The 12,734-nt window shown below is 35.7% G+C and overlaps 1 protein-coding gene across 2 annotated transcripts in view; it reads left to right on the plus strand.

The window, feature by feature from the left end:
* The window catches only part of DOK6 (docking protein 6), a 205,984-nt gene that overhangs the window by 130,252 nt on the left and 62,998 nt on the right, over window positions 1-12,734 (plus strand). For both annotated transcript variants that reach the window (XM_058178568.1, XM_058178567.1), the window contains exon 4: window positions 6,191-6,310. In XM_058178568.1, the coding sequence (XP_058034551.1) occupies window positions 6,191-6,310 (120 nt within the window). The remainder of the gene's footprint in view (window positions 1-6,190; window positions 6,311-12,734) is intronic.

Raw genomic sequence — 12,734 nt, forward strand, 5'->3', positions numbered from 1 at the left:
TGCATGCTACCCTCACAAGCCTTGTTTTTGCTGGCAGAAGCACTGTGGGCCGGTCTTTTGTTGTTTCCAGGGCAGCCCATGGGCCAGATCTAAGCATCCCATGGGCCAGATCCTGCCCCCGGGCCTTGAGTTTGAAACCCCTGCCTTAGTGTCATGGCCCAGGTTCAAGACTCAGTTTCTGAATCTAAATCTGGCCCTGAAGAAGCTGCTCCAGGTGAGTCTGTGGATTGTCAGCCTCATGGAGCACAAAGCCAGGAATCCTACCAGGTTGAACAAACACAGTTATCATCTGAGCAACTAGAAAAGTCCAGCGAGGATGACCTAACACCTCCTAGCTTCCCCATCAGACAAGAGACGAGAAGACAGCAAAACACTGAAATCTTCTTAGGTTCCTCATTAAGCAAAAGAGTAAACTTTCCAACTAATGATACTAATAAAGGAGAATAAAGGAGCTCAGGGTTAACGTGAAGGGTCTGAGCTTGCTTGGTTTCTTGCAGACGTTTCATTAAACAAACTAGGTAACTAGCACCAATGATGTAACCTAGTTTGGGTAATGAAATGTCTGCAAGAAAACAAGCAAGCTCAAGAAAGCACCAAGGACCCCTCATGACCAGTGATAGCTGGCTACTGCCTTATTTAAGAAGAAGCTCTGAGTTAGGTTCTCTTTGCTGCAAACAACTTCTGACCTTCAATTCATGTGTAGATTCTACCAGTGGTGAAATGTAAAATGTTTTACTACTGGTTCTGTGGGTGTGGCTTGGTGGGGGGAGGGGTAATATGATTGGGTAGGCGTGGCCAACTTTTTTTTTTAACTTTTAAAAGCATTTTTCTACAACCTCTTCAGCTGAAGAGGTTGTAAAAAATGCTTTTAAAAGGCTCTGATGATCCCAGCTGAGCCAAGCGATCATCAGAGGCTTTTTTTTTACTTTTAAAAGCATTTTTTTGGCCGAAGAAAAAATGCTTCTAAAAGTAAAAACAAAAACAAAAAAAAACCTCTAATGATCACGCGGCTCAGATGGGCATGGCAGGGGGACAGGGATTTTTGCTACCGGTTCTCCGCACCACCCTCTCCCATCGCTACCAGATCAGGGGATCCGGTCCAAACCGGGAGCATTTCACCCCTAGATTCTACTCTTGGGCATCTGATCTTTGAACTGGCTGACAACCTTGACACGGCTTTCTGAAATTTGGAGCAATTTTATGCAAACTATTTTGCACTAGTATTTCAAAGCAAACTTTTCAGCCAAGCCTTTTTCTTTTCTTACAGTTCTTTGCTTCATTGTTAACTCTTCAGCCTTGAAGTAAAACTGATAATCCCCTCAGTAACCATGTTTGTGGCTGAAACCTGAAATAGTACACTCAGTTTTCTAAGACTGTATTTTTAAAAGGGCAAAAATATTAACCTGAAAACTTAATAATTTAAAGAGTATGAAAGAGGATTTAACTTGAGCTGTAGCTAACTTTAGTTACTGAGGCTTCCTAATTGGGGAACAGAAGATTTGGATGTCTAGAGCATATTGTGAGAGTATTGATTTCTCACTGCACTGAGAAGGTATCGATGACAAGAGATTCAAGAAGAAGAAAGTAGAATTTAGATTTCCTCACTTCATCAACTATGCAGCCGCAGTCTCCAGAGCTTTTGCTGAACCTCTCTTCTTCCTTCAAGTAGCTTCTTATGAAGCCTTTACAAATAATGTTGCAAGTCCACAATCCCATAGTTCTGCCTCCTTTGAGATCTCAGTTTGTGTTGTCAGCTGCAGGAGTGGACAAAGACTTCAAACATCATCCCCATTGTATACCACAGACACAAATAAAAAGAACTTTTGGCAAAATTTATTCATAAAGATTAGGAGAAGAAATTCCCAGAACCCCTTTCCTTGATAACATCTAAGGGTCACAGTTTTCTTGTTCTTGGCAGTGTCACTTCTATGCCCAAGAAAGTATAAGGCCCAGTTCCGAGCTGGGAGAAAGATGCTGGAAATAAAATGGAGGCAAACTGCCTCCATTTTATTGGAGGTCTCTGTTTATTTGGCAGCCAAAAACTAGTGACAGCAGCATGTTTCTGGGGTGGCTGACAAAATAGGGTTGACAGTAGGTGGGCTTTTATACCTTCTTTGGGGCTTTGTGATAGAGATGCCTGTTCTTGTGCAAGAATATTCCTCTAATATTTTAAAGGCTGTTGCCCAGCAGTGAAATCTGGCTGGATCTATCCGGCTCGTGCAAATCGGTAGCACCGGCAGCAGGAGGCTCCTCCCACCTGCCAGGACATCATTACATCCTGTTTTTGACCCTCTGCGCATGTGCAGAAGGCTCTGTGCATGTGCAGAAGAGGCATGCACGAGTGCTCTCACATTCCTGAACCAGTAGTGAAAGTAAGTGCATTTCACTACTGCTGTTGCCAGATTCCTATGGGTCATGTAGGGATCATGGCTGGCTCTACAGGCAAAAAATGCAAATTCTAGGTGTTTTCTTTGAGCTAATTTTGTCAGTTTCTACTCCTTGCTTGTTGTGTTGCTTATTTGGAGTTTCTGGCTGTTGTTTGCTTATGAATATCTGAATGGATATAAAATATCCATTTCTAAAGACTAGCCTCTTTTGGTTTCTGCTTGAGGCTGTTCTCCTGTAGCAGGAAGACTGGGACTGCTTTCTGCCTTTACGAAGATGTCTCTTCTGTTCTCCTTCAGGGAAAATATTCTCTTCTTCTTTTTAATATTAAGAATAAAGAATATTTTATTTTACAGAGAGGGCTTTCCTACAATATGTGACTTCATTCTTTTACATGGTGACAATTCTGGCTGGTGCAAAATACTGAAATACATTTTTTATTCTTTCTTAGAAGGACCTCAATTCAAATTCCAGAAGAAATTATAACTTAAAACTGCTTCATAAGAGTTTTAAACATTGCACTTTAACAGTTATCCTTAACTGAGAGTAACTTGATTAAATAGAGAAAATCTGCTTCATTGGGCCTAGAGAAGTGCCCCTGAAATCTTTAAGCTGAGTTATATATTATTTTTATTTATTAAATTTATATGCCATCCATCTCACCTAGAGGTGACTCTAGGTGACCAAATAAAAGCAACAAGATAAACATTAAACTGTTAAAATAATAAATATTAACATTGACATAAAATTAAGGAAGATGGTAAGAAAAGAAGCAAGATAGCAACAGCACTTAGCCTTATATACTGCTTATTTACAGCCCTCTTTAAGCAGTTTAAAGAGTCAGCATATTGCCTCCCAACAATCTGGTCCTCGTTTTACCAACCTCAGGAGGCTGGAAGGCTGAGTCAACCTTGAGCCGGTCAGGATCAAACTGCTAAAGCTGGCTGATGAATTCTGGGAGTTGAAGTCCACAAGTCTTAATGTTGCCAAGGTTGGAGACCCCTGGTTTATATAGAAACCATTCTTGCTTAAATTAGGTTAAACTTCTATTGTGAATATGTGCTGTACATTTTGCCATTATTATACATTCCCCAAGATTAAGTACCCAGTCTGATAACCTGCCTTCGTTCAGTAATATTCCTTTTTTCCAATTTTCCACATTCTGGATTGCTACTTTGGAACAAATGGAACAATATGGAAGACGTGTGTGTTTATTTACTTATTAATTTTTTATGCTGCCCATCTACCCCATAAGTTGACTCTGGGCAGTTTGTAAGTTTATCCCTTATTATCTAAAAGCAGGTTTTTTTTAATCTAGCTACACATTGTCAGCATCTGGGATCTCTGAAATGGCAAAGGACTTTAATAATGATCCATCGGAGAAACTGATGAAGTTTGATGGTTTCCTGAGTGTGCTTGAGAATATACCAGTGATAAGGAATGAAGCTCTGGTTTGTACCTGTTTGAGCTCTAGCAAAAGCAGATTGCCAAGTAGGAAAAAGCAGGTTTCCAAAGGAGCTCCAAGAAATGAAGCAAATGAAAAGGTTCTTAGATTAATGGTGGTGGGTAACTCCCACTGAAAATAACCAAACGGTGGTAAGGAGATAGGTTTCGTACTCCATGATGGTAAAAAGCACGATGAAACAAGTGTATGCGTCTGCTTTTATTGCATCTTCAGATTTCTCCCGATAAACTTTGTCCCAAGTATTCTGAACTGTTTGGGGAAATGATGGAGAAGATCCATCAATGCTATAATATTTTTGCATTTTTCTCAAAATAGACAAGGTTTTTACAATTATAATTGCTTTTTATGGTGAGGTATGTACATTTCTGAGGAGGTTTTTGATTGAGATTTTTGGGAAGTTTTATATTTTGACTATAGTCATAGTATTTGAAATGTATCAAGACACCTTGATACATACAAAAAACTGCAAGTTCTTTTCTTAAAATAATTATTCAAAAGTAGAAGACAGAAATCTATATCTGATTTGTAGCAATAAGTTGTACATTTAATATGTTGAAATGAATAGTAAATTGGTTATACTAATTATATTTAATGTTATTTTATTTTTAAATATAATAAATTTAAATACATTTAAATTTTATGCTAATATCTGATATTAAAATTTGGGGTTTGGTTCCCAACAGTAATTCATTATTTTCTTTTTTGTGTGTGAACTGTTTAATCTAATAACAAAATGAAACCTAGACATATGAGTAAAAGAAACAAAAAAACAACAACAAAAAAGTAACTGAATAAAATAAACAATCGTATATATTGAAAAGGTAATAATTCAACTTTTAAAATACCAGTTACATTTTGTTGTCATTGAATCTTATCATTAAATATTTATGTTTTGGCAAGCCAACCTTTGATAACAGGCCAAATCCTTTTCTAAGATCTTCTTTGAAATTTCCAGGCATAGTAAAACCAGAATTCATCCTATTCTTTCCATCCCAATTATTATCTAACCATTTTATCCTTAAATTTTAACTCCTTCACTAAAACTCTATTCACAATATTAACTCTGTTCAATAAATTAAATAATTTTTTTAAAAAATTGCTACCAACCTGCCTTCCATTGAGGACCTGTATACTGCACGAATCAAGAAGAGGGCCATGAAAATATTTACAGATCCCTCACATCTAGGACATAAACTGTTTCAACTCCTACCCTCAAAACTACGCTATAGAGCACTGCACAGCAGAACAACTAGACACAAGAACAGTTTTTTCCCGAAGGCCATCACTCTGCTAAACAATTAATTCCCTCAACACTGTCAAACTATTTACTAAATCTGCACTACTATTAATCTTCTCATCATTCCCATCACCAATCTCTTTCCACTTATGACTGTATGACTGTAACTTTGTTGCTGGCAATCCTTATGATTTATATTGATATATTGACCATCATTTGTGTTGTAAATGTTGTACCTTGATGAACGTATCTTTTCTTTTATGTACACTGAGAGCATATGCACCAAGACAAATTCCTTGTGTGTCCAATCACACTTGGCCAATAAAAATTCTATTCTATTCTATTCTATTCTATTCTGTTCTGTTCTGTTCTGTTCTGTTCTATTCTATTCTATTCTATTCTATTCTATTCTAAATATGGAAAAACCTGAAAACATGACTAAATCGTATGAGTAAACAGGGCTTCAGATCTCCTTTACCATACCATTTTGAGACCGAAACCTCCTGAATATAGAGAACTCTTTTGAAAACCAGTGGAGATATAGCTATATCACTAAATCTTATTTCTTCTAATAGCTCTAGTGGTGGGTTCTAACCGGCGTTACCACCGGTTTGCTTCACACATGTGCTTTGCGTGCAATCTTCGTGCAAGCGCATTGAATTCCAAAACAGCTGAGGCATGGCAATCTGCTCTGCCACACCTTTTAGCTGGGCTAAAAATGAAGGAATAAAAATAGGTATAGCGCAGGGGTGGGCGGGAGGGCCCAGCTGACGAAGTGAACCGGTTCGCTCTCACATCAACATTTCCGCTACCGGCTCTCCTGAACCGGGGAGAACTGGTAGCAACCCACCACTGAATAGCTCACTGAAATTCTGTTAAGGTCCTTTCTGAAATCTTTTATTTTCTTGGCTTTGCCTTCTGTTCTTTTCCTGGGAATTTCCACCATCTTCTCTGACACCCAGGTTTTTTTTTTCCTTGATTTTTTTTACAGTCTCTTCTCACATTCATCTTTAACAACTTACCGAACTTGATTTATTCCACAATCCCTATGAATAATATTATTCTATTAATAAGATTCCTGGTGCATTTTTTCTTTCTTTCAGAGCTTGAGGCAGAAGAGTGGTGCAAACATCTTTGCATAGAATGCCTTGGAACTAGACTTAATGATATAAGCCTTGGTGAACCTGATCTACTTGCTGCTGGAGTTCAAAGAGAGCAAAATGGTATGTGTTTAGGTAATCTACCTAACATACTTCAAAATCAGAACCTCATTTGTCAAATTGTAGAGGTTAGATTTATTGAGATATTTATGTTGCATATAAATAGTTTTACTAATGGGTACAGTTCAGATGAGGTCAATAAAATTTACTATGGAGGTTTGACTTCTTTCAAAACTATGGACTAAAGTAAGTTGTGATTTATGAGTAATTTACAAGGCAAGGATGGTGCCAAGGTTTTTATCATATTCTGATAATACAGATATTACTACATAAAGAATAATCATCACTATAAAATATTTTCTGGATAAATTTGCAGTGAAAAGCAAGAAATATCGATGGGTTTCACTAAGACTAGAGATGGAACTTTATTTATTTATTTTATTTATTTGTCAAACACAACAGTATATATAAGTATAAGCATGAAATAACCATACGAATTGGATTCAATCAAAGGGAACATTAGACAGGAACGGTAGGCACGCTGGTGCTCTTATGCACGCCCCTTACAGACCTCTTAGGAATGGGGTGAGGTCAACAGTAAATAGTCTTAGGTTAAAATTTTGGGGATTTTGAGAAGAGACCACAGAGTCTGGTAGTGCATTCCAGGCATTACTCTGTTACTGAAGTCATATTTTCTACAATCAAGATTGGAGCGGTTCACATTAAGGTTAAATCTATTTTGTGCTCGTGTATTGTTGTGATTGAAGCTGAAGTAGTCTTCGACAGGAAGGACATTGTAGCAGATGATTTTATGAGTTATACTCAGGTCATGCCGAAGGCGGCGGAGTTCTAAATTTTCTAAACCCAGGATTTCAAGTCTGGTGGCATAAGGTATTTTGTTGTGATCAGAGGAATGGAGAACTCTTCTTGTAAAATATTTCTGGACACGCTCAATTGTATTAATGTCCGAAATGAGGTATGGGTTCCAGACAGGCGAGCTGTATTTGAGAATTGGTCTAGCAAATGTTTTGTATGCTCTGGTTAGTAGTGTAATCTTTCTGGAGAAGAAGCTACGCAAGATTACGTTTACAACTCTTAAAGCCTTTTTGGTGATGTAGTTGCAGTGGGCTTTGGCACTTAGATCATTTGATATGAAAACTCCAAGGTCTTTGACGGGGTGAGGGTCATCTACAAGGTAATGTCCATCAAGCTTGTATTTAGTGTTCTGATTCTTTTTTCCAATGTGTAAGGCAGAGCATTTGCTGGTTGCTGGTTGAGATTTGGAGTTGCCAAATTTTTGACCATTCCGACACAAATTCAAGGTCTTTTTGAAGGGTAGCAGCATTGTTGGTAGTGTTAAATAGTTTAACATTGGCGAAGAGAACACAATTACTTATAATATGGTCACAGAGGTCGTTAATGTATAATATGAAGAGTGTTGGTCCTAGAATGCTGCCTTGGGAGACACCGCTATTGACAGGAGCAGGATTTGATAGGGCACTGCCTATTTTGACCACTTGTTGTCTGTTTGACAGGAAGGCTGTTATCCAATTATGGAGGGGTCCGGAGATGCCCTAGGACAAACTTTAGAAGAAGTTTGTCATGAAACACGGAGTCAAAAGCTTTACAGAAGTCTATGTAAATAGCATCTATTGCTTTGCCCTGATCAAGATTTGTAGTCCATATGTTTTTGCAGTGAAGAAGTTGTAAATTACAGGATAATTTTTTTCTGAAACCAAATTGTTTATTAGAGAGTAGGAACTGTCTAGTTTCTGACATTTTAGTATGGAACTTTTGAAAGTTTGATGTAGGACTTGCCAGAATGGACCTGAGACAGTTTTATTAATGCTATAAGCAAAATCATAATTTGGTGAAGAGCAGGCTGAAATGTCTATGGGGATTCGCAGTCATCCAGGTCATGGTTATCCAAGAGGCAACTGGACTTTCTTTGAAAAAGTTTCATTTCTCATCCAAGAAGCTTCTTCTGAAAAAGTTTCTTCTGAAGAAGCTTCTTGGGTGAGAAGCGAAGTGTCTTCAAAGAAAAACCAGAAAGTCCAGTTGCCTCTTAAAAAATCACCTTTGGGACAGCAGGCTGAAATGTTTCTGAGTTTTTTGTAGGACTCTCTTGAGCAAAGTCAGGGCAGAGAATATATTACCACAAATGTCAATTGATGCATCAGGTTAGAATTGACAATTTTAACTTGCCAATAGACCACAGTCAAAATAAAGAAACTAACATGTATTTATCTTATTTATTTATTCAGTATAGATAGCTAAAACATATTTATTGTTTTGGATTAAACAACTGTTTTGAAACGAATCTATTTAGGACACTATCCCCAGCTTCTCCATTCACAATGTACCCGTAAGACTCCCAAGTAGCCATAATTAACAGCAGCATTTAAATTCAAGACCCGAACAAAATGGATGTTTTAGTAATATGCAGAATTGAATCATTAGTTTCACTATCCCAGACATTGCAATTTTGATAAATATCCCCCAGTGCCGAAATTTGCATTTAAATTAACAGAGCTAAAGCTAGCTGTCACCTTAACTCTAGAAAGAAAAGCAGGCATTACGGTTGCTACACACAGCAAGACACGATGCAAAATATTTATTAATAAATTTAAATCAGGTATCAGGACTGGATAAACCATCTATAACAGGAGCATTAGCAAATGTATTGAAATATCTCCTTTTTTTGCACACATATTTTTTTTAAAAAACTGCTCCAACTCACTTCTTACTTGCACATTAAAGCAAAAGTTGTAATGCAACATTCATGGAAACCTAGCTGTGCTTTGCTACCTTTATCAAGAAAAAACAACATATAAATGCACATTCAGAGGATTGGGTAAAATATTAATGAGTATCACGAGGTTTTATTTAATGAAATAATTTAGTTTACAAATATTTTCCCTTTTATTCAACATACATAGGATGCATTTGCCTGAATTTTTCTTTACAAAAAGGGCTTCTGACATCTAAATGGTGTCCTAGCCTTTTTTCACAACCACAGACCTGTGAAATGAGTTGGATTGAGAGAGAATGACTGCTCCAAATCATCCAGCCAGTTTCCCTGCCTAAGGCAGGACTAGAACTCACATTCTCCCAGTTTCTAATCTGGTGCTTAATCACTAGACCAAACCACTAGGTCAGATTTTAATACACGTCATCAGTTTTATGTGAAAAATAATTCAAAGAGGCAGACAAAAGTTAGTCTGCTTTTTAACTACTATTTTACTTATTAACTTGAATGTTATTATTTTCTTGGCAGAGGATCAAATTTATTATTTATTTGCAGAGCTTTTATGCAACTGATCTGCTACTTCAGTTGAAACCAACTGTGAATGGCTTACGTAGACTATCACCTATACATAAAAGCTTTTCTACACAGATAACAATGCTGCAGAGATAAATTTTATGTTTATTATAATCCACATTACTGTACAAGAAGCACAGCTCACTCTCCTACCCCAAAGGTCTGCTGAAGAATCTAAATTTTGATGGCTATTCTGAAATCCAGCACAGGAGGAAACATCCATATCTCAATTTAAACTACTAATAAACTATCAGTGGCTATCTTTACATACCACTCAGTCAAATTAGAGCCAAAGCTAGTCTTGATATCATTAGTGGAGTATACCCTTTTGCTAATTCATATTAATTCATGTATATTTAAAGGAAAAAAATAAATTCCTTCAATTTATTTTTAATGTGCATATGAATCAGGAAATGGAAAGTAATTCTATACTAATATCCATATTTTTTTTAAAAAAAAGTTCTGTGCAATGAAGCTCTTGAACAGAGCAAATTAAGGTTGTAAAAAGTGATAAAATTGTATATAACATATTGTACTGACAGCAAAAAAAAGCAATAAATAAATTGTCCTCTGATTTATAGCAAATTCAGTTCTGTGTAATTATAAATTTAGAGAATGCTTTATTCTAACCAAAGTTAGTTAACATAATTATGTTCATTTTCATATGAATACTTCTTGATTAATTACTCTTCAAATTCATCCATATTACAGCAAAGTCACAGATTAGGTAGGTCATCTAAACGAGTATTGTTCTTACAGAACCAGATTGTACAACCAGGTATATTTCTTATGTTTGGAATTCCAATTTCCATCAGCCCTGGGCAACAAGAGATGGAATTATAGCCCAAACCATCTGGAGAACAGATGATGCCTGTTCTTTTATAGTTTATTTCTTGGATTATTCCTAAAATCTCATTTGCAAATATGTATGACTAGGTTGCCAACTAACCCATTAAATTACTCATTTATTATGAATGAGCTCATATTATGGAATCAGAATCTTAAAGCCAGTGCAGATTTGTCAAGAATATTTTGTTTTTCATGCTTATATCCCTCTTCTATTAATTGTATTTATTTATGAATGTCATTCGCTATCACATTAAGGCTTGCCTGTCATTTGGCTTTTATGTACATTTTCTTCTTTTTCTTTAAGATATAATTACATTTCTAGCTGACTCAAAGCAACCATTGTGCTCAAAATATGAAACTTCTAGGTTTTTTTATCAGTAGTTCTAATCCTTTTAAATTTCACTGCATACTTTTTATTTGTCTTCCACTCTTGGATAATTACTATTGATTCTGTTTCTTTGTTTCGCAGCTGATGTTCAGTCTAATCAGGAATTTTTCTTTTTAAGGACAACTCACCTTAAGACACTGACGTTCAGTGTAAAAGAAATAAATGTGTTTTGACATTTTGAGCAAATTATGTTTCCCCAATGTTCTTTTCTAATAATCTCCAATAGTTTAACACAGCAAGAAATATTTTTCCCTGATTTACTGAATCAAATTCTAAGGAAAAAGGTATCAAAAGCCCTCCCAATCATAATATTATTTGATATATCTTGGACTAAATCTGTAATAAAGATTGATCTGATTTCACTTCATTTCATTTCATTTCATTTGATGCAAGACTGTTCATGAAATACTTCATTCTGAAATTAAACTATTCACAAAAATTAACAGATACCAGCTGGGACTTAATTGCAGTTACAACTGTGAAATAAAAGATGCAGGATACAAATACAGGACATTGACAGAGTATTCTCCATTCAGACAACTGTTTAATAATCATAAAGCAGTATGTATATTAACATTAATTCAAAATCTTGAATTCAATGAAAAGTTGATCTAGTTGGTTAATACACATTTTGTAAGTTTTTAAAGTGTTTTTAGTGTTCTCAAAGACCACTTGCCACACCTCAAAACAAATATTTATTTAAAAAATGTATTTTCCTGAAATAATCATGAAATAATTGATTTTCCAAAATTCCAACTCTTTCTTCAACAGATCAGATAAATCACTGATTCTACTTTTTGTTTGAATTTTTAATAATTTTTAAAACGACTGTGAGTTTCTGTTATAGTGCAGCATCTCTGAAAGAAACTAAAGTTACAAGTGTCCCAGGGCATGTTAAAATACCTTGGCCCTGCAGTTTAGTTAATACCTGTTTTAGTTGCATAAATTACCAAGTGTATATTGAAAGCAAATTAGACCTGAAAGCTTTAAACCAACTATTAAGAATCAACGGATTTAAAATATTAATCCCTTGTTAGCCGAAACATTCCAACTGAAAATCTGTCCCATTATTTTTAAAATTCAGTTATTCTGCATTGCCCTCTTCATATGTGATTTGGGATCAAAACTTGCCACTTACCTATTAATAACCAAATAGGCCTAGCACTTTTCAAATTATAATAAGATCCTAGTTTAGAATACACAGTCCTTAAGGCTTAAAAAGATTCAAAGACTTTACGTATTTCCTTTCAAATGGACCCAAAGTGGAAAACAATTGTAATGTGTCATTCTAATAAATAAAAATAAAAGCCCAATTATATAGTTGAAAATCCTTTACAAGGTGATTCCAATTTTGCAAAACAAAATCTCTAGGGGCTTTTAACCTGCTGGAAAAAAAGATCAAATTGTTAATCTATATGTGAAATATCTAATATTTTGGATCTCTCTTAAAATGTATATTAATCTTGATGCAAAACACATTTTAGCAACATTAATCTTATCCAAAAGACTCAATAGTATTTTTAACTGTCAAGTTATGTCTTTTGAAGCTCCATCCAAACATTTGAAAGTATTTAATTCAACATATTGTGATTAACTTTGAGAAAGATGCAAAACCCAAGTATTTTATAGAATTATACAAATTCTTAATTCTTAATCTCTTACAATAGTCTACAGATATAGTAAAATAAATAAAATAGTGGATTATGTTAATTCTAATTAAAATTGTAATCAGAATATACTTCAACCCAGGGGTGAAATGTACTTACTTTTCCTACCAGTTCACTGGTGTGCACATGCCACACATCATCTGCGCATGCACAAAGCCTTCTGCTCATATGCAGATGGTCAAAACAGGGATGTGACAACATCCCGGTTTGGGGAAGCAGAGCCTCCCACTGCTGGCACTACTGGTTCTCCAAACTACCCGC

The sequence above is a fragment of the Ahaetulla prasina genome, chromosome 3, assembly GCF_028640845.1.
Source record: "Ahaetulla prasina isolate Xishuangbanna chromosome 3, ASM2864084v1, whole genome shotgun sequence".
Taxonomy (NCBI): domain Eukaryota; kingdom Metazoa; phylum Chordata; class Lepidosauria; order Squamata; family Colubridae; genus Ahaetulla; species Ahaetulla prasina.